We start from the raw sequence: 21,385 nt of genomic DNA, 5'->3' as shown, positions 1-21,385 counted from the left end.
CTGCATATTAAATGTTATTGTAATAGAGTGTGAGTTGGCAGGAATTTCTTTAAGTTTAGGTGTAAAATATGTGCACTGAGTGAATGCGTATGACAAATGAAGCCCTTAAAAAACATTTTGATACCAAAACAGAATTTATTTGCGTAATCAGACTAGAGGTGAGGAATCTCACTATTCATACCTATGACATTCAAAGTGAAAAGAAAAAAAAAAGAACAGAAAAAACAATTCAAAGAAGGTATGGCTTTGGTTAAATAACACTCTACTAAAATGATTCGAAAAGACAACTGTTACATGATCTCTTAAATAGAAAGAGAGAAAAGAGTTAAGGCTCTAGAATTCCCTGAACAAGACAAAGGCCCGATATATCTGCTGCATTTCATGATTAACCATGTACAGACACAACCTGGTGGTCATACAGTAGATGCTACTCAGATGCTGAGGGAAATGAGTCATCTTAGTCCTACGACTTCTTCTAAAAGACCACCAGGCTTTGACTCCAACAGCCTACACTTTTCAGTGGACTCACAGACTAGTAACATGAAAACATAACTGTGGACTTTTCATCTGTTAACAGTATTTTGCTGAATTTGCCAGTGTTATTAGACATTGTACTGATACAATGGCACAGACAGCCTGTTATTGAACAAAGATGCCGACATACAAAGTTGTTAATCCACAGTTGCATAGCATTATTGGAGTATCACATGCTCATTTTATGGATTTTCTTGCATTATATACTTCTTCTTTCATAATAGTGAACATTCATCAGCTTCTCAATACAGTAATGACACTAAAAATACCAAAGTATCTTTGTTATGTCTTTCCACCAGCCCTCTCCCTCTCTGAATGAGTGGTTATCAAACACATGTACATGCTAAGCATGTCAGCGCTTTGCTTACAATGTAGCTGCATCGGATATTTACAAAAAAAAAAAAAAAAAAAAAAAAAAACATCTGAGGATGTACTCAGAAGTAGTAATGGTAGTTAGTGTAAGAGATGCCAGTTATCACAATATACTCCCAATATCTGTATGAGGTTCCACTTCACTGTATGAAGCTACTGCGAGAAACTGTTTTCAGATTATTTTCTCTTTTCATCTGTGAAAAGACAAGGAATGATTTGGCAGTGAAACATTTAAAAACGTGAGGTTTGCTCATAAATATGTAGTTGCCCTTTACCTATAAGAGCAGCAGCTACTGGTTGGATACATATTGAATTTTTTCAATGAGCATCACTGAAATATTCACCAATGGGTGGTTAGACTTTGGCTAAAACATACTTGTGCTTGAGATTCTTTAAATGTTTCTGTTCTGACATGCTGGTATCATCACATTAAATCATTATATATCTTAGGCTGATTGAGTGACTCCATAAAATGGTCTAAAGACAATACAATACATTTCACACATACAAAAATAATAGTGAATGCTGACTAAGCCTATTTCCAGTCAATGCTACAATGATATTATGGGTTTATCCATCTGCTCTTTCCAGCTTTACAAAAATGTCTTAAAAGCCTTTTCCCCTCATCAGTTGTAAAATGGTTTATACTGTAATGTTAAAAAATAACAGGTCACCTGCTCCCTGTTATAGTTTTCTGATTTTTCTGCTTCTTTTTTTATAGTTTCTAAAAGGACACTCAACCAGTGAGCAACAATGTCAAACACACAGAGCATTTCATGGATTTCTTCAGTGTTCAGAAAGATTTCACCAACTTCTATAAAGTAAAAGACAAAAACTAAAAAGATTAGAAAACACAATGATGCAAGAGTAACAAAAAAAGAACGACAGCTCTTTGCCTGTTTATAAATCCAACACATTTTAGGAGATTGGAGAAAAAAAAAACCTTTAGAGTTCTGTATATCAGTGTTGATTTAGAAAACCCTTGTAGCTTCAGTTTTTCAGGCTCTGAAGGTCCTTAAAATGTTGAACTGTTGTGAGTCTATCTGCATCAAACCTATAGACCCATTTAAAATCCCTAACAGCTTCAAAAACACAGTTATCGGTTTGAAAATAGTGACGTTTTTCCAAATGTCTGAAGGACAAGTTAAATGTATTTTAGCTTGGCAGAGACAACGCTGCTTCAACCACATGCACATACCTAATCCATACACACTTCCAATGTCATCATCAGAAAACAGACAACCTTTTTTGATACAAACACAATCCATTCCCACCCTATCTGTGCTAAAGATGCTTTAGACACTTATCTAAGCCCTGACCCAAATACAGAACTGTGTAGTACACAGTTAGGTGCTCTGCTCCCTAACTGAACAGCTTGATGAAGCAGCCATGGCAGTAGGGTTTGTCGTTTTGTTCTTTAAAGGTGCCTTTGTTGAGTTGCTTGAGGCAGAAGGCGCAGACAAAGTGCTCCGGGTGGAACTTCTTTGACATGGCTGTGATGCAGCGGCCTGTGATGGGCTTCTGACAGCCGGAGCAAAGGGAGCCGCGTCGCTCGTGGTAGTGCACTTCACAGTAGGGCTGGCCGTCATGCTCAAAGAAACTTCCGTTCACAAATGGGGTGAAGCATTCCTGTAGACAGAGACAAGGGACAGCAGAGGAAGACATTATTCGGATGCTTTCGTTCTTATAACAACTAGCAGCTTAGTGAGGGGGCGGGGGGCAATTAAGATACATAACAAAAAACACCATCATGACAGATATGCATGACACTGACCCTGCAAACAAAACACTCAGGATGCCAAAGGGAGTTCAGCGCTGAGATGTAGTTCTCCAGAATGGCTCTGGCACAGCCGCCACATTTCGGTGCAAACATGTCAAAGTAATCCTTCCTGCAATAAGCTTTTCCATCCTTTTCATGAAAACCTTTAAACGGAAAAACAGAAAACAGATATTGATCAATCCAAAAGAGAAAATGTCATTCAAAGATAATTATTAAGTGTACATTTTCACAAAGAAGCTGCACTACCCTCTGGGCCGAAGAAAGATCCACACTGAGCGCAGAAGAAGTGTTCAGGATGCCATGTCCTATCCAGCGCCGTCACAACTTTCTGTATAGACATGAGAACATTTATTGCTGTCTGACAGTAAAAGCTACAGTACAACAGAGATGACAAAATGTGTAAACAGCGGGGACTCACATCCAGTATGGGCCCGTTGCAGTAGAAGCATCGTGGGGAGAACAGGTTATGGTAGTCTCTCTCACAGTAGGGCTGTCCTTCACGCTCAAAGAAGTTCCTGGAACCTATCTCCTCTTGACAGTGTGTGCACACAAAGTGCTCAGGATGCCATGTGCGGCCCATGGCTGTCACCACCTAGACAAATAAAGAAGTTATCATCGGCAAGGCATTGTTGACTTTCATGCTTCATTTTTTTTTACCCTCAGATTTCCAGATATTATTTTCAGAAAAGCACAAGCATCTCACCTGACCAACAATTGGCTTTGAACAGGCACCGCAGACTCCTTTAGCTACCGTCTGCACACCCAGCTTGTTGAGGTCAGACTGCAGGCTACCAAGCATGTTGTCCAGCTTGTTGACCTGCGTTGGGGGACCACCAGGAACACCACCTTTCCCTTGAGCCATAATCTGAAATGGTTAAATCAAGAATGTGTTGAAGATGTGCCTGATACATCCTCTTATACAGAAAAAAATGCACTTCTCAGTAAGGTTGAGGTTACTAGGATTAAAAAGTAATCGCTGTATGCTTTTTAGATGTGTAAAATACAGAAAGGAAAAGAGATAGGGGGTTCATGCCTGCATCGAAGGGAAGATTGGGTCATACTCTGTTTGGCAGCCTACAGATATCAGGACTTTGGGTGCAACTGGTGGCACTGGCTCCACTGGTGGAGGCTGGATTGGGGTTTTAAGAACAGGAGGAGGGGGCTCTGGTTTGAGGGCAGGAGGTTCCTGAACTGGTACTGGTACTGGTACTGGTACTGGTGCTGGTGCTGGTGGTGGCGGTGGTGGTGGTGGTGGTGGTGAAGGTTTTATAATCTGTTGTGGTGGAGTGGGGATATATTCCTGGACATGAGGAGGTTGTGGAGGGGGGGAGGGAGGTGGAGGAGGAGGTGGTGGTGGTGGTGGTATGGGAACAGGGAGCTGCTGCACTGGGAGCAGTCGCTTAGGTTCTTCTATGATAGGGGGGCGACGAGGGGCGGGGGGTGACAGAGGTGGGAGCACCTTCCTCGTAGGGACAGGCGACTCTGGGGGAATTATGACCTGAGGAAGAGAAGGGAAAAACAGAGAGAAGGGAGCAGACACAGAAAGGAAAATGTGGAGAAAACTGAAGATGAAAGAATCGGTGGGGAGAAATAATATTTGGGAAGACTGTCGAGCACACTGAAGCCAACCTTGTCAACCTCACTGCTGGCTCCTTCAGGACGGAATCGCTGGGGTTTAGATGTGAGGACGACACCCTCGGTTATCCAGTCATCAGACTGTTTGCGTCGCCGCTCTGAGCGGTTGATCCCGAGCTTGCCCTGAAGCTCCTCTATGAGACGGTCCTGGGAAGAGTTCTTGTTGACAATGATGGGTCCCATTTTCCTGCGCAGATGACCATCTCGGAACATGGGATGCACGTTGGGAGTCTCCTTAGTGCGCCTAATCACTGATTTTATCTAGGGAGGATGGTGAGCATCTCATCATATATCCACACCAATCATGACCGTTGAAGCAGAAAGGACAGCCGAGCTCTGGGGCAGCAGGTGAGTCACATGAATTATGATTTTCAAATCACTGACAGGCTGGGATGGAACAGTCAGTTGGCTTAGAGTCACACTCCATGCACCTTTTGCATGCTTATAGAAAACAAACTTCCCAAACAGCCTGCTCCGTCTCTCAGGCAACCGAACCAACTTCACACCACAGACTATGGTCACACTAAAGTCCTTCACGCCAAACTGGTGCAACACGCAATTGGAGGATTGTGGTTTACATGTGCCATGCTGAGTACTGACAAATCAGTGAGTTATTTGTGTGTGAGTGCATAGCAAAGCAAAAACTCATGATTAAGAAAGTTCTGCTCTCTTTTAAGCCAGCTTCTGTTCCACTAACCTCTGCCTGACAATGTATTATCTCACAGAGGGTTTCTCTCATCTTTCTGTTTGACATGCTGAAACATAATACAGTGTTTCTGTCCATATTACATTAATCATGTCAGCCACCATGAGAGCCAACAGCAGGGCTGCAACTAACGATTATTTTTTATTATTACTTATCTCTTTGTTAGAAATCAATTGATTGTTTGATTGTCAATGAAATGTGGAAAAAAAAAAAAAAAAAGATAATCGGCCCTCACAAGTTCTGAAAAATCAAGGTGATGACTTCAAATGTCTTGTGTTATCTAACCAACAGTCAGAAAACCCAAAGATATTCAACTTAAAATGATAAAATAGAAAAAGCAACAAATGTTCATCTTTGAGGAGCTGAAAAAGTGATTCAATTTCTTCCTTTGTAATTGTTTCACCTTAACTCGACAGCGCTAATTGAGACTTGATGTTGAACATATGATGAGCAGAGGCTAGTGGAGCAGACGCTAGCTTGTTAAGAACTCTTTTAAGCAAAAAACAAAGCTAAACGTGAGCAAAACAAGCCCATCCTGTGTTGAGCAGAAGTGGAGATGCATACATGTCCCGATGCAGAGAGTCTGTCCATACTGGGAGGCTGCAGCAAGGGCAGGTCCAGGCCAACGTCAGGGGTCCCAGGGCATGTAGACGGGGTCATGGACTCATCCATCCAGCTGGCCTCTGTCATCGGGGTCATGCTGCCATCTGTGTACAACCTCTCGGTGTACGGCGTCATGGTGCCATCCAGTCCGTCATGGAAGGACATGGACAGCTCCTCGTCAGCCCAGTCCAAGTCTACATTCCCGTCAGTGCCTCCATCCACTGACTCGTCTGTGATGGTGTTGGTGGTGCTGGCAAAAGTGTCGGGCTGCATGCTGTTTCTGTCCATGGGCAGGATGAGCTCCTCATGGACCTCCTGCACTCCTCTGCTTAGACACTGCGCTTCCATCTGCAGCTGGGGTTCCTCCACATGTGCTGCTGTGTGATTCTGAGCAAAACCCATCTCTAGCAGCTTGTCTAGTGCTTCATCCAGGGAGGGCTCTACCATGGGGGGTTGCTGCACAGCGAGGGGGCTGGCTCTCTGGGATGTGGGTGTAGGCTCCATCAGAAGTCTACTGTGGATTGTAGGGCTAGTGAAGGCCAGGGGAGAGGGGGAAATTGCAGATGGTGAGGATGTTTTGGAGGAAAAATTGGCAGGGGATGGAGATATAGAGACAGCAGCAGGGAGAGGTGAAGGAGTCTTTGGGACAGAGATAGAAGGGGTAAGGTCTTTGCAAGGAGGTGAAGGGGAGAAATTCAAATTGAGGTCATGAATAGAAACAGCCCCCTTGCTCATAGTCTCAGGTGCACAAGAGAGTTTACAAACAGTAGCTGAGGGAGACACCTGTTCTACAGATGGACTGGAGGACTTGGAGGACTTGTGGTCCAAGACAGTGTTAACTGAGGTAAGTGAGGGGGTGGTGGTATTGGAGGGACTTGGGCTGTTTCTTAGCAGATTGGAGTTAGAGGAAGCTGCCTGAGTGAGGAGTAGCAGAGAATTGGTTTGGGACGACAGCAGGGTGGCAGACACATCTATGGCAGACTCCAGGTCTAGGTCACTGGCTGCAGAGAGTGAGGATATAGGACTGTGGGGGGGGGGACGATTCGGATGGAGCACTGACGCGCCACTGTCTCCACCGTCCTCGTCTATGTGCAGCTCTAGACCAGCAGGCAAAGAGAAGAGAGGAGAAGCACAGGCAGACGAGTGGGACAGACTAAGGAAAGGAGAAGCCACTGGGGTGACGGAGGAAGAGACTGGAGGTTGAGGAGAGCTGGAAGATGCTCCTGCTGGGTCCAGCAGAGAGCCCAAAGAAGTGGGCTAGAGGACAGAGAAATGAGAGAGTAAGCCAGACCAGAGGAAGGTGACAGAGAAATCATCAGGAATATCACAGAAGCTACAAAAAGACCTCCTAGTTTGTGTTGTGTCGATAAAGTGAAGCCTTTCCAGTGTTCATCACTGCTGCGTTCTACCTTGAAGTCAGACAAAGAGGCCATCAGCTCGTCCAGCTCTCTTGTGGCACAGGAAGCTGAAATTCGGGCTTGCTGTTGGGAGGGGCTGTCCAAATCGCTGTGGCGAGCGGAGGGGCTGGAAAACACAAATTATATAAAGTATATATCACATACAATGGGAAGCTACACATAAAAAAACCTCCATGGCACTACAAGAGGTCAGAAACTCCACAGGATACCTTTAAGACTCAATTCAAACCAACTTTTTCTTTTTCAGCCTGAAGAGAGTCGTGGAACTCTACCTCATTCATGTAAATACGCGTTAAGTTAGAGATCAGCTGTAGTTGGGAGGCTGTCTGTACCTGGGTGAAGGCACTGAGCCCTCCAGCTCGTCCAGAAGACTCTCCACAGTGGGTCGGGACTCGTCCAACCTTGTTCCGTTCCTCTTTGGTTTCTCCTGAGTAGGAGGGCTTACCATGATGTCAGGGGCACTACCGTTCTCGTAGTGGGTGATGCTGCAGGACGGTAAGGGTGGAGCTGTCTCCTCTGTGGAAACATTAACAGTACAGCTAGTTCTGCATACCACAAACAGAACTGATAAAGTCGAAGGCCTCGTGTCTACCTGTAGTGGGGAACGAAGGGGAGCTCTGTTGCACGGCGTTGAGTTCCAGCAGCAGCCTGTCGAGCTCTGATAGGTTGCTGCCCAGGGCAGAGGTCATGGCCGCTGTCGACGAGTCGGATGACTTCTGTTTGTTTGGGAAACTGAAGAGACAGAGGGAGACAACTGTAAATAACAACTACAAGTAAAAAAAACAGTGACAGACGACAGGCTGTGGCAGACTGTAGCAGGATACCTGTAGACGTGGTCCTCTTCAATGTGAGACAACGGAGAGCTGCTACTGTCCCTCGACCATGAGCTTTTCTGGGCTGAACCTAAAGACTGCAAAGGAAACATCATGTTTGTCATACTGAACTCATTTAACTGACAGTTGTGGCTTTAAAACAACTTTCATATACATCTACCATTTCTAATGTGTGCGGTGTTGTTTCTTTTACTCTTGCTTGGGGAAAGAACTTTATGTCTTCATGGAGAAACATAAGTTAACAATGCATGGTCACACTCCAGAGCCCTACCTGCTGAGAGGAGTGGTGGGAGTCCGGCTGATCTACCAGGGAGCCGTTCAGGGCCTCGGCTGAGGGTGGAGGAGGAACTGGAGGTGGAACCGACACATCCTGGTAGGAGTGTCCTCCGGTAGGGATGGAGTAGGGGGTCTCGTCAGGCAAGAACACCGGTCGCTTTGAGATGTGGGACGTAGTAGATTCCAGGTCCGCCAGCAACGCGTCTGAAAGATTTATTAGTTCAAGTTAAACTACAATTTATCAGTGGGGCACTCTAAAAATATATCTTGGACCTACCAATAGAAAAATAAATAAATAAAATCACTGCAGTTTGTTTTGGTGTTGATAATTACTTCCATCTACAAAACAATCTCCATCAAAGTCTGACACTAATTTCCACGTGTCCTTTGAACAAACACATTGCACACAAATGCTTGGACTATTTTTGCAAGATGTTTACAATATGACAAGTGAATGTGGTATCAGGCTGTAAACAGACAATGACAGCAAGTCTGCTTCAGTCTCTCATTCCAACCTGTCACCAAAAAAAACCATCACTAATGCCATCGTCATGGCACTGAAACCTTACTTCATACCTAAACCCATTAGGCCTTCATAAAATATCCCTCTGAAATCCCCGACATTCTTTCTCCAGTCTTCCACTATAAATACAACCCTGCTGTCAATGCGTTGCTATCTGTCTGTTATCTTTTACCATTAAGAAAACTATTTGTGTCTTTAGTCTTTTGAGTGTGAACATAACAAGACAGACTGATAGAAACAAAGAAGCAAGCAGACAGAAAGTGTTTCTGAACCCTGTCCAGGGTTGAGGGGGTCCAGTGTTACCCTGCTGAGTGGCCGGTGGAACGCAGGAACAAAATAGACTCTTACATCACACAATCCATCCATCCTCAGCCTGTCCAGAATAGGCCGCAATCACCGGCTGTTCCACTACAGAGACTTGGACCAGTTACAGTCTATGTTTCAAGGAATCGCTACACTTTTAAAACGCATAACATCCTGTCCTGACTATAAGTTATTTCAAGAAACAAGATAATTATACACACAAAATAAATGTCATTCTTGGTGCTTTGAAAAAGAAAAGTAGAAGTTGAGAATCAGTGAAGTGATGATGGATTTCATCTGAATAAATCCTACATCTACAAATCTCCACTATTTATTCAAACAAAGTTGCATCAATCCAACAATAAGTCAGCAGCAAATACAGAAACTTAACATTCATTCTTATTCTGATGTTTACAGTATGTACAGACATCAACAGTGACAAAATGGCAGACAGAGCCTCCATACTAGCCACAATCAACTGACCATAAAAAAAACAACAACATACACACAGAATATATGGTAAAAACAAGTCTTTCCTCAGGATTGTTGTAACAGAAAAGCCTTCACAGTGAAATCAAATAAAACAAAAAAAGCAGATTGTAGTAATCCAAAGTCCAAACATGTAACTTCTAAAATCCTTAGAAAGTCCAGTATCTGTACTCACATTATTTTTTCCCACCTGCTGTATCTGTAATGTCGTCCAGCCACAGTTATGTGTGTATGTGTGTATGTGTGTGTGTGTGTGTGTGTGTGTGTGTGAAGCAGACAGCAGTACAGACAAAGATAGTATGAGGGACAAGGAGCGATAACATGCTGCCACTCTAATGGGGGAGTGGTCTGGCAGCTAAACGTGGGTGACAGTATCCCTTCAGTGCCTCAATATCAAATGAGAAATATTCTGGAAATCATTCTCAGTAGTTTCAGTAGTTATTTCACTCAAATGAATACAGGGAATCAAATCAATGTGTTAAATTGCATCTAAAATTGCTGATATATATCATTTCCTACAACTTGCGACAAAGAGATGTGCTCACAAGAAAAGAGTTAGATAAACTGGAAAGTGTCACACATCTCCTCACCACAACCTCTGCGATACTCTTGTCACTACTCTTCATCAAACTTGTCGATCTGAAGGGAGATCCTGTCCTGAGGCTTACATGTTTAAGTCATGAAGTTTGACATAAACCACATGGGAGCTCAAGCCTATTTAAAGCGGTAAGCTCAGTCAGTAGTCCATGTCTGTGCAAATGTGCTGAAATATCACGACCAGCTCAAAATAAGCTGCACCTGGTGCTGACATGCTAAACAAGGTCTTACTGAAGTTGACTTTGTCACTCATAAAACAAAAGCCTCCACACAGAAAAATACCACAGCTGGTTTTGGGACAAAGGTAAGCCATATAAAATACAGTGTGGGATTTAGATTTACATTCACGCTACTCTTACACGCAGATGTTAAAAAGCTTTCAAATTTAAAAAATAAATCTATCAAGACGTACTAATTATGGTAATGTATTCCTAGAAAGGTTCTCATGGGCTTGACGGAGAGGACAGCCGTACTGCCTGAGGCCTTCCAAAACACTTGTAGAAGGAGCCAAGTTTTTCAGACTCCTTCTATAGTAGGGTCTCTGCACTCATTATACCCCCTCCCACCTGCTGATACTACACATCTGTGACATGGCACAGGCCCATGAACTCCAGAAAAGGATCTCCACAGGGGACATCCATCACGGCTAGACTGATTGTTTAAATGAAATTATAATGACTAATGCTTTACGCCTGTATTCATTTACTTGCTGGGAAATAGACAACTGTGTCTTAAAGAGCTTGTGTGTGTATTTTTTATGTGACTGTAGCGTGCAACAAATCATCGGGATAGCTTTTTGTTTGTAGGAAAATGAGACTATCCTGATGAAAGGTTGATGTGTTGTTTTCAGCTATTCATTCTCAGTGTCCCTGGGTCAGATCCAGGCCGGGAGCCATTAAACTGTACATTTTCAAATCCTGCACATAGAGTCTTTGAAGAGGACATGAAGCACAGCACTCATTCTGCTACTGCTGTATCTGGATGAATGAAAAGCCCAAATTGTCCACAAGACCTGTTACAAAAGCAAAGTGTGCTACTTGAGAGAAATGTTGGCATTATGGTATATGATCTTAGCTATATCTTAACTGTTCAATGACTAGAAAGTAACAATTAGACCTGCTTTCAGCTATTACTTAAATTTTGCATCAGTAAATCCAAAATTACATCCTTTTGCGGCTTGTGACGACGCAGCATGTGCATACATCTCTTTGATATCATTTACTGCAGGTCATAAAGGGCTAAAAATTGAAGATGCTACTGCAATTTTCCCTGATGAGGGCAGCATTGAGTTTGGCATGAGAACGGACAACTGAGCCTTCATCTGTCTCAGACAAATTTGGTCCACGAAAAGTTAGAAGCATTAAGAATGCAAACATGCACTGTAAGCCAAGTTACAGGCTAATCTTTCCATTCCAGACAGGGGGCATGAGCCACAATGGACAAAGTCCAATTCTGCTCTAACAGCATCCTGACTCAATGGTCCATTGTGCAGCCTCTGGAGGAATAAAGCTGTCATCAAGAAGGATATGACTGGGACTGATCATTCAAGATGAATTCATCAGTCAGACAATGGTGGGTAACCATCTGTGGTCACACTGTGGTTACTAATCTCCATTATGTTCAACAAACAGCTCTGAAGTTAGGTGGATACTGTAGACATTCTTGTGGCAGTGGGTGCATGTACAGTCTTGCCTGTGTGTACACACACACTCCCCCACCCACCCAACCGAGGCTCTGCCACAGTCCTGCAGTCTTTATCAGATTGGAGCGAAGGTGCATGAGGAATTCCACACATTCCTCTGTTCGTTTCGGAATGAAGAAAGTGATCAGGCGGGGACACGGGAAGAAGGTGGCTTTGGGAAAGGCAACGTATAACTGCCCTAATCCAGTTAAATACCATTTAACATCCAACCTGTCTTAACTGGCAAAGTAGCAAAGAGAGTCAAGCTGATGCTTTGTAATAAAATCTACTCAAGCAGAACACACATTCCACCAATAGCACAGAGATTCTAGGTAGAGAGCCGGTGAGGAATGTGCTCGAATACAAAACACCATCTGTCAGTCCAGAAAATGAAAATAATGTGTTGACAATTACAGGACCTATCCCGCTAACTACAGCATGCTTTGAATTCCAGGATAAGGGAGATGTCAATGTTTTTACTGCCCGTTTCCCACAGAGTGTAGAGTGGAGTACAGTGCAGGCAGGCAGGGAAGAAACCAGAGCTGCCTAATCTTTTCTATTAACATGTGGGCAACGTTGATGGGACACCGCGGTCCACAGCTCACCTGTTTATAGCGAGGGAGCAAAAGAGCAGAAATGGCCACAGCCCCACACCGAAACCCTACCCCATCAGGCCAACTTGACACGATATTTATATCAAACAAGACAGGCAGGGGCCAGGGATAGGGGGTGGAGGGTGAGATGCCAGTGAGACAGACGGGGAAGGCTGGGTAATAACTAGCACCAGAGAATGTGAGTGAATTAAAAGAAAAAAAATAGACAAACAGATGAAGTGATGGGACAGAGAGAGAAATGTTCAAATAAATGTCAAGCTTTACATCTATTCATGGCAGGCCATCTGTTTGTGCAGTTAAACACACAGACCCACACAGACAAAGGATGAATGAGCGTAATAGCATACTATCAGAAAGACAGAAGCATCTTTGGGTGATTACTTCAAAATAAACATACCTAAAAATACCCTGCCAAGAAGCCCCATATCTGAAAGATGACACCCCCCTTGAGAGAACGCTGGACCAAAATAAAAGCACTTCCCCACAGACCAGTAAATCAGATGACAGGGGAAAGTCTAAAGACTGATGTAACACCCAGTCACTGAGGACACATTCATAGCCATGCATGTGTGAAGCCTGTATGTCAGTGAGTAGCCTTTTGTGCCATAAGAGAGTGTAATTGGGTAAAGGAGAGGATCCTCAAAGAAAGACCGTTTTGTCTGTCTTGTGCTAAAACACTGACTGAAACGCCCAGTCATCCTCCAAACTTGTAACCATCCTATAGAGTAGCAGGACACTAAACAGACATCAGCAAAATCCTGCTGGATTTAGTCCGTGGCCGAGGTTTGTCTACACCACCCACTCTGGTCTGTACAAATAGGGCTGGGTATCATTTTAAATCTGTAGCCATGCTAGTGGCCCTATGGATGGCAATGCCGGTCTGACGATCGGTTGCTCGACCACTTTTAGTCCAGACTGAAATATCTCTATTGGGATTGCCATGAATTTTTTCACAGACATTCATGCTGCCCGGAACATGAATCTTAATGACTCAGGTTTGACTTATGACTTTTCATCTAGCGGCACCAGCAGGTCAAAGTTTACACAGATCCAGTCTCAACATCTACTTGATGGATTTGCATAAAATATTGGACAGACATTCATGGTTTACAGATGATGCATCTTAATGACTCTGGTGATCCCCTGATCACATTTCTGTCACTGTGAGCATTTCAGCCTGCCAGTGTTAGCATTTAGCTCAAAGGACCACTGTGCCAAAGTCCAGCCTCACAGAGCTGCCAGCATGGCTGTAGATGTTTTTTTATTTTGATACTTGTGCTGATTTGAATCAACCATCACCAAAATATCTTACTTAAAGATTATTAACATGTTTAAAAACAAACAAAAACCTTTTGAATTTAACAAAAGAAGCCAAACTTCTCAAATGTTAATGTAGGGCTGAAACAATGAGTCGATTAATAGTTTAGTTGATCGACAGAAAACAGAATATCTTTGGCTTTTGGACTGTTGTTCGGACAAACAAGTTATCTGAAGACATCGACTTGGGTTCTGGGAAATTCTAATGAGCATTTTTGACTATAATTTCTGTCACATTATAGACTGAAGAAGTGGCTACCAACCATTCTAGCTTGTGACGCGTTGTGACCAATTGTCACTGGTCAAAAATGTCTATGCATTATGACCAAAGAGGTTTGTTTTTAATCTGAATATTTATGAAGAACCCTGAAAAGAAGAGGTAATTAATGCAGATCAAAGGAACATCTTAATAAATAAATTTTGTGTAGCAGAAACATTTTTTTTCTTTTGCATCTCATGATCCCTCAGATTTATCTTGTGATCCCTCGGAAGGGTCCTGACCCAGGTTGGGAACCACTCGACTAAATGATTCATTGCAAAGTAATTAACAGATTAAGATCAGTGTTAGTTGCAGCTCTAGTTAAATGTTGTCTAAACACAAACACCCAAAGGAGAACTTTGCAGAAATAAAAAACGCCTAAAAACTAGATAAAAAAAGAGAGAAGTAAAAGAAGAAGTAAAAAGCCAGCATTCAGTTCCACCTTTTGGTACGTGACAGTTTGATGCTACTGACACATTTTTGTCAGTACCAAAGTGAGGTTCAATACTCAGCTCTAGCATCAAAGCATGAGGAGGATAAAAATGCTTTTCTGGCACAATACTTAAACAGAATGATGGCTGGATTTTAGTATTCAGAAAACAAAAGTAGGGTGTCCTGCCCTGCATATGTGGACATGAAGCTGGAGTCCTTTGAACATGCCCTGGGGTGTCCCAGCTTGAGTAATGTTGGAAGAATCCAGCAGGATTCCTACTACATTACCCAGAGCTGTCAGGAAAATAATCAGCAATGTTCTCTGAGCCAAGTTACAAGGCCCTGGAACAAGGAAGGCGTGGAAACAGCATGAAAAAGAGGAAGAGGGTGAAGGGCGCTGCGAGTGAAGCAACAACGTGATACAACAACATTTAGAGGTGAAAACGCTGTTCCAGCAACATGATCAGAGTGAAAGCCCAGAGCTTCCTCATCTACCAGTGTTTGCTGGCCTCCAACACTGACTCTGGTCATTGTTTTTCTCTTCTGTTTCCTCAGGATGTGGGGCAGGGTCTGTTGCCTAAGCGATGAGGTCAGCCATGCAGCTCTCACTCTTCCCCAGAACCAGAACAGGATGGGTGTGTGGAGCTCGGGAACAAGACTGATTTACAGCCAGGAGCTTCCCTCTTGCCTAGCAGGCAAGCCCGCTGGTTAGCAATGGTATGCACTAACCCTGCAGCCCTCATGGGGTGATGATAGCTAGTCTGGTAACACTAACTCTATGTTGCCGACACACTGGGACACAGAAACCACTAAAGACCTTCAAAGATCTTTTGGTATGCTGTACAAACGCTGTAAACATTTAGGACCATGCTGCTTCCACTTCAGCCAACTCTTACTCCTGCCTGGAGAACAAGACCTTTCTCTGCAAGGTGATCAGCTGATACATTTATACAGCAGCTATAAGAGGACTGCTGTGGGTTACAAAGGGCATGTTTAGCAGGTGCTGCTGTTTCAGCCCCCATACTAGAGACATATGGGCCTCAGCATGTCTGCAAAGTAGAGCCGAGTTGACTGGCTCACACTGTTTTAAGGCTCTGTATGTATGCAGTAAATAGCATATGCTCTCTGCGTTGCTTGTTGCATGAATAAACAATACACATCGATTACTGCACACTACAAGTTTAATCTTTTACACCTCTTCAATGCTTAACTTGCCCGGTGAACGTAAATAACATTAAAGCAAGTCAGTCTACAGTAGTATGTATGATTCTATCCACATTTCTATTTCTGCATTTTAGCATTATAAAGTTAGTGACTCTGATTATATTGCAACTGTACCACTACCAGCAAAATATTGAGATTTGACAACAATCATTTGATTCAAGATTTTCATTCAACACAGCCTGTGTCTAAAACAAGTGTAGCATATTGATTTACTGAATGATGTAGTGCTGTCACTGTCTGTCACTACATAGCACTATTTTTGTTGTGTTAGGTATGTGGCTGAAATTAGTATTGATTAGTACTGACTATCAGTCAACTGCCTGACTGATTAGTCGATCAACTGAAAATGAATCCCCGACCATTTTAAAAACTGACATGTTGGTTTCCTCTTTCTGATATAGAAACTGAATGTCACTGGGTGTTGAGTATAAAGATGTCTGGGAACTTGAAATGGGTATTTTCACTGTTTTCGCACTTTGTACAGACTAAATAAACATATTAATAGATATAGGTATTGAAAATCAACTAAATCAAGACAACAGAGTGACTTACTGAATGGAACCATAAACATCTTGAATCATCTTCATTATAGCCCTGAATATATGTGCATGCTGATACTGATCAACAGTATCTCATGTGGCAATTAAAAAAAACAACCTACGTTGAGATTTGATTTATTTCTAATCTGTAAACAGTTTAATAGGAATTTACAACCATGAAGAGAGTCCATCTTGCTCAAGTGTCATTCTTACTTCAGCCATGACCCTCCAGCATAATGCATCTCTTCATTCATCTAGTTTAATCCAGTTCCCTCCGTGTTAACCTGCAGACAGGGAGCAGGGCCTCCACAGCCCGGCGAGGTCAGTCTGCCTGAATCTCACACAACCCCGAGGAATTCACAGAGAGAAGAGTGGTGGCTTCAAACCCCACAGACATGAAGCACAGGAGCAGAACGTGTCACATGTGGTTTAAGAGCCACATCTGGATGAGGATTCAGGCCCCCAGGGCCACATCAGTAACGACAGTGAGGCCGGGCCTGGCTGCCACCTGGTCTGGACCGTGAAAGACTGATTGGAGAAAACCTCTGGAAAACTCTGACTCAGATTTACAGACTGGAAGAGTGCTCACACTCTCCTGAGGGAATTCCCTTCCTCGAGCGGTAAGCAACGTGAGCAGATCAATACACTCAGAATGGAGGAAGATGGAAAGAGGACGGCAACAGTTCTACGAAGTCTGATCAGGTTTCCAAACAGCTCAATGTAGACCTGTCAGTCACCAGCGAGCCTCAAGACCAGGACATGTGGGGGCTGGTTAACAAGGGGGTTTACTGGAAGCACTGTAAACCACAGTCATAAAGTGTTTACAAATATTCAACATGGTTTCTTTTTGCATATTCAGGGGTGACGTAGGAGGGGTTTGCCACATGGTGAGTACCAGAAAGTAACAGTAGAGCAGTTGGAAGCCATTTAACTTCACGGTTCTGTGATTGTCAGGCAACCCGACCTCAAATACATTTTTAACTCTCTAAGTGACTGCAATTACCAGGGGACCCATGTTTGAGGAAGACAAACTGAAACCGACAACCCTCCCTCTGGTGGCTGCATGCACGGAGCTGAGAGTAGTGGTAGGAGGTGAGTCATGACCCAGAGAGTATTTGGCCTTGGACCTCGACACAGAGTGATGTTCGACATTCCTCAGCAGCCTCGCCCCCTCCTTCAGCCTGCTGTTCACGCTGCTTCAGTGAGACTGCAGGCTCCCTCTTAACCAACAATCAGCCCTTTCACTGGCCCATGGCAGCTAGAGCATCTATGTGCCCTGAAGGTATTCTCACAGCAGGCCAAACTCAAAATGTGGCCCATCGTCTCTCCACTTAAACAATTCAGAAATCCTTTTCACTGCCTTTCCACTTTGAGAGATCTGTACAATGGGTGCACTCCTACAGATAGGCTACCTGACGAGATGCAAAAGAAGTGACTTATTCGGAATTAGAAAGGCAAATATAGCAAAGCAACCAGCTGGTGAATCAGAATTAGAAGTTCAGAGGTTCAGTGTCAAAGGTCAAGGGCCAATGGGCTAAAGAGGTGAGTGAGCCCAAAAAATAGACAGAGCTCAACTACTGCGTGGAGCTACGTCCTCACACACAGTCAGTGAGCAGTATCTTATTGATCATCATTGAGTGTTGAAAGGATTAGGTGAATAATTGATACGTCAAAAAGTCACCAGAGAAATAATTGTCACAATTTTGATTGTAGATTAATTGACTTTTATCAAGAAAAACTTTTACTGGTTCCAGCTTTTCAAATGTGAGGATCAGCTAGTTTTCTTTTTTTATATGTCTGTGAATTGAATCTCTTTGGGTGTTGGACTATTGGTTGTTAAAACAAGGAATCTGAAAACATCACCATGGGCTCTCATATCTAGTGAAAGGCACCTGTTACAACTTTCTCACATTTTAAAAACTACCAATTAACTGACTGATAAGAAAACAAGATAGTAATAATGAAAATAGGTGTTAGCTGCAGCCCTGGATTATAAAATGATAATCCAAACACTTTAATGTCAGTCAGTGCCACAAAATGAGTATATGCTACTAGGGCTGCAACTTATGATTACTTTCATTATTGTTTAATTTGATGATTATTTTCGCGATTTGTTGTTCGGTCTATAAAATGTCAGAAAGTGGTGAAAAGTGTTGATCACTGTTGCCCAAAACCCAAGATGCAGCCTAAAATGTCTTGTTTTGTTCCAACCAACAGTCCACAACCCAAACATATTCAGTTTACTATCATAGAGGACGAGAGAAACCAGAAAATATTCACATTTAAGAAGCTGGAAACGATGAATGGATTATCAAAATATTTGGCGATTCATTTTATTTAGCCTAGACCAATTAATCAACTAATGCAACATTAACACTAAACTAAATATTTAAACCAGCTGCAAACAAAGAGCCAATAAAACTTGCGTGTGACTTATAAATGTGTTTATTCTAATAGCCAATTTAGTAGATAACCAAACATCATTAGAAATCCTGCTCTAATCTAAAAACCTGACTAAGAAAATAATGAATAATAAAGCAGATTTTGAAATGAACTTGTGCTATTGGCAAATGTTTGTTTATGCCTTATTACCGTATGATTTGAAGGCACTTATTGTTAGTCTACAGTTATTAATCAATAAACCACATTATACAGCATGAAGGTTTTCAATCCCCAGCAGCTCCACTGATTCAAGTTCTGGCATTCAAACCTTTAAATTACCTGAACCACTGTGCAACCTGCCATGTAGCAGAAGTGAACAGAATCACAGCACAAGGTCAGGAGTCCAGTTTCACCTCCCAACCACCACTAAGTACACACTGTGGTCAGCAGCTCTGGCACAGTAAGATAAGATGTCTTGGGGGTGCTTTTTATTTGGATTTATGGCTCCCACATGTTTAATCACATACAGTATTCCAGTGTTCGTATTCCCTTTCCTATAATCTCCTATCATCCTAATCATATCTGTGTCTCCTATATCAAGGCTTTCCATTTGAAAAAGGACAACAAACTTGGTAGCTGTGCTCCATCAGACTGAAGATACATTATAAAGGCAGCCAGGCCAGGGCTGAGCTCACATTGTGCTGTAAGTTACTGAGCAGTCTAAATGGGGAGGCCTGTTGACTCAACCACTTCAAAGCTGGAATGAGTCGCCTGGGGGCAAAAAGTTGAGGAGGTAATGTTAAAGTCCGATGTCAAAATGTCAGACAAATATCTCCTCCCTCTGGCGCTCATATTTAATCAAACGTAGTGATTTAAACGAGCAGGATGGCGTATTAACCTCACAAACACTGACGTACTGCAGTGAGGGAGAGTTTAAAAGGAGGTGGAGGTGAAGGCTAGCCGCTAAGTTACTACGATGCTTCAGAAAAACAAAGTGGCTGAAACGTGTCAAACATTCACTCAGCCGCACTGAGCTGTAACATTTCTGGCAGATATTAGCTAGCTTTTCCACAGCAAGGTGACTGGACTGAACCAGTCTTTTCTACGTAAAGTCCCGTCGTAACTTTGAGCTCCTCCACCCTGCTATTCGCTCCTCACTGGAAATCACACACAGCTCTTTAAAAGCCACCTCACAACTTACCCAAATCGTCCATACTGGATGCCTGGTTTTGGCCTGTGTCAGCGTATGTTTGGTGAGCCTCTTGCCTGCTGAAGGAGTCTGACTTTTCCTCTCCAAACTTTAACACTGCTGCTGCTTCCCTGGAAGTTGGTCAGGGGGAGCTGTCGTGAACGCGCCACAATGTGTGCATGTGTACTTTAGCGGAGCGCGCACCCGCACTGACGCGCAGTGTTGGGCGACATCTAGCGGCCACATATTTACATTACACATTAAAAACAAACATTACTGAGGTACAGTTGAAGTAATAATGAGTTTAATAGCTTTAATCCTTCCATTTTTGGAAGAGTGTTATTGGCAAAAGCTAAAGATGTATCAAGATTTGTTTATCTTACTCTGATATATTCTGTAAGGAAATTAGTAATTTATTTATCAAATTTGTGTGGAAAAAGATATTTTGTAGGGTCCCTCGTTTCTCATCTGACCAAATCTGACTCCCTTCTTGTATTAAAAATGCAAGATGTGACACACAAAAGATCACTCAGTTGGCATATCTGGACCTAATGAGGGAGAGATAACGGGGGTCTGATTTTGTAGGGTCCCTTTTTTCTCCTCTATCAAAATCTGACTCCCCTCTTATATTAAAAATGCAAGATGTGACACATACCAAAATAACTCAGTTGGCATGTCTAGACCTCTACTTTATATATTAAGTCACTTGTAACTACTGACAACAGGGGAGAGATTGGCAGGGGGTTGCCTTTTACATGAGTAAAGCAAAGCCAAGTTTATTTTACCACCTAGGCCTACTCCTTGTTGAGTAATATTTCCAAAAAATAGCATTCCAACCCCTACAGCCGTGGAAGGCAAATACAGTCATTCAACAAAAATATTTAGCCCCTTAACAAAAGTTTCCTTTTATAAACATTACATCAAACCTTTTGCATGACTCTTCATAACAATGTAAACATGAGGCTTATGAAATATTAACTCTTAACATCTTATATAATTACTAGTTACAAATGACTTTATATATCAGTAGTAGAGGTCCAGATATGCCATCTGCGTGATTTTGGTATGTGTCACATCTTGCATTTTTAGAGAGGGGAGTCAGAAAACTCTACAACACCGTTAAAGCTCTCAAAGTTTTATCAGCAAGCTTTACTGTCTTGGAAATTATGTTACGTTCACAACTTTTCACCACATAAGGATATAATTTGGAACAACAATAATATTAATGTTAACAATAACAGTGTATATAAAGAAAAAGCTTTGTTTGTTACATGACAAATCTTAAACATGTGGTTGGTAAATTTCACATACATAAGGCAAGATTCTCTAAGTCTTTAATATGTTTCTGGTTGAATTCAATTTGTTCATTGATACATGAACCCTTGTGAAGGAGAAAAAAAGTGAACGCACACTGCTATATTTTAAAGAATTATTTTCTGTAGCTGCTGATTAACGTATATTGACTTTTACTGATGTTATTGTTTATTTATCATGTTTAGATTTTTTTTAATTTTAATTGAATTTAGCTTTTCATATTTCATTTGATTGATATCCACCTTTTTCAAACATTGAAATCTTGAACTGTACAAAATGTCCACCAGCTGAATGTCTGTGTGTTCAGAATGTTTAATAAAGGAGAGAAAACATAAATAAAAATGACTTTAATAGCGACAATAAGC

General features: G+C 42.4%; 1 protein-coding gene across 2 annotated transcripts; it reads right to left on the bottom strand.

The window, feature by feature from the left end:
• Positions 1 to 115: 115 nt before the first annotated feature.
• LOC121904032 (paxillin-like) lies at positions 116 to 19,886 on the bottom strand. Of its 2 annotated transcripts, XM_042421524.1 has the most exons (14): positions 19,719 to 19,886; positions 8,153 to 8,361; positions 7,873 to 7,958; positions 7,641 to 7,780; positions 7,381 to 7,564; positions 7,040 to 7,154; positions 5,592 to 6,887; positions 4,316 to 4,582; positions 3,720 to 4,184; positions 3,390 to 3,551; positions 3,105 to 3,278; positions 2,933 to 3,014; positions 2,681 to 2,829; positions 116 to 2,535 (listed from the first exon to the last, which is right to left on the bottom strand). In XM_042421524.1, exons 1-14 carry the CDS (start codon positions 19,729 to 19,731, stop codon positions 2,269 to 2,271), a joined length of 3,609 nt encoding a protein of 1,202 aa, XP_042277458.1. In that variant the 5' UTR covers positions 19,732 to 19,886; the 3' UTR covers positions 116 to 2,268. The 2 variants fall into 2 exon arrangements, with proteins under 2 accessions (XP_042277458.1, XP_042277459.1); XM_042421525.1 differs by lacking the exons at positions 3,720 to 4,184; positions 4,316 to 4,582; positions 5,592 to 6,887 and having other exon boundaries at positions 19,719 to 19,882.
• Between the last annotated feature and the right edge of the window lie 1,499 nt (positions 19,887 to 21,385).

Source organism: Thunnus maccoyii, chromosome 9 (assembly GCF_910596095.1).
Source record: "Thunnus maccoyii chromosome 9, fThuMac1.1, whole genome shotgun sequence".
Lineage (NCBI taxonomy): Eukaryota > Metazoa > Chordata > Actinopteri > Scombriformes > Scombridae > Thunnus > Thunnus maccoyii.
This window is presented reverse-complemented; position numbering and strand designations above follow the sequence as displayed.

Coding starts and splice junctions, on each gene's coding strand:
- LOC121904032 (XM_042421524.1), bottom strand. Junction 7,565..7,640: donor CCCTTCGTTCCCCACTACAG/GTAGACACGAGG, acceptor ATGTTTCCACAG/AGGAGACAGCTCCACCCTTA. Junction 6,888..7,039: donor CCTCTTTGTCTGACTTCAAG/GTAGAACGCAGC, acceptor TCTGTCCTCTAG/CCCACTTCTTTGGGCTCTCT.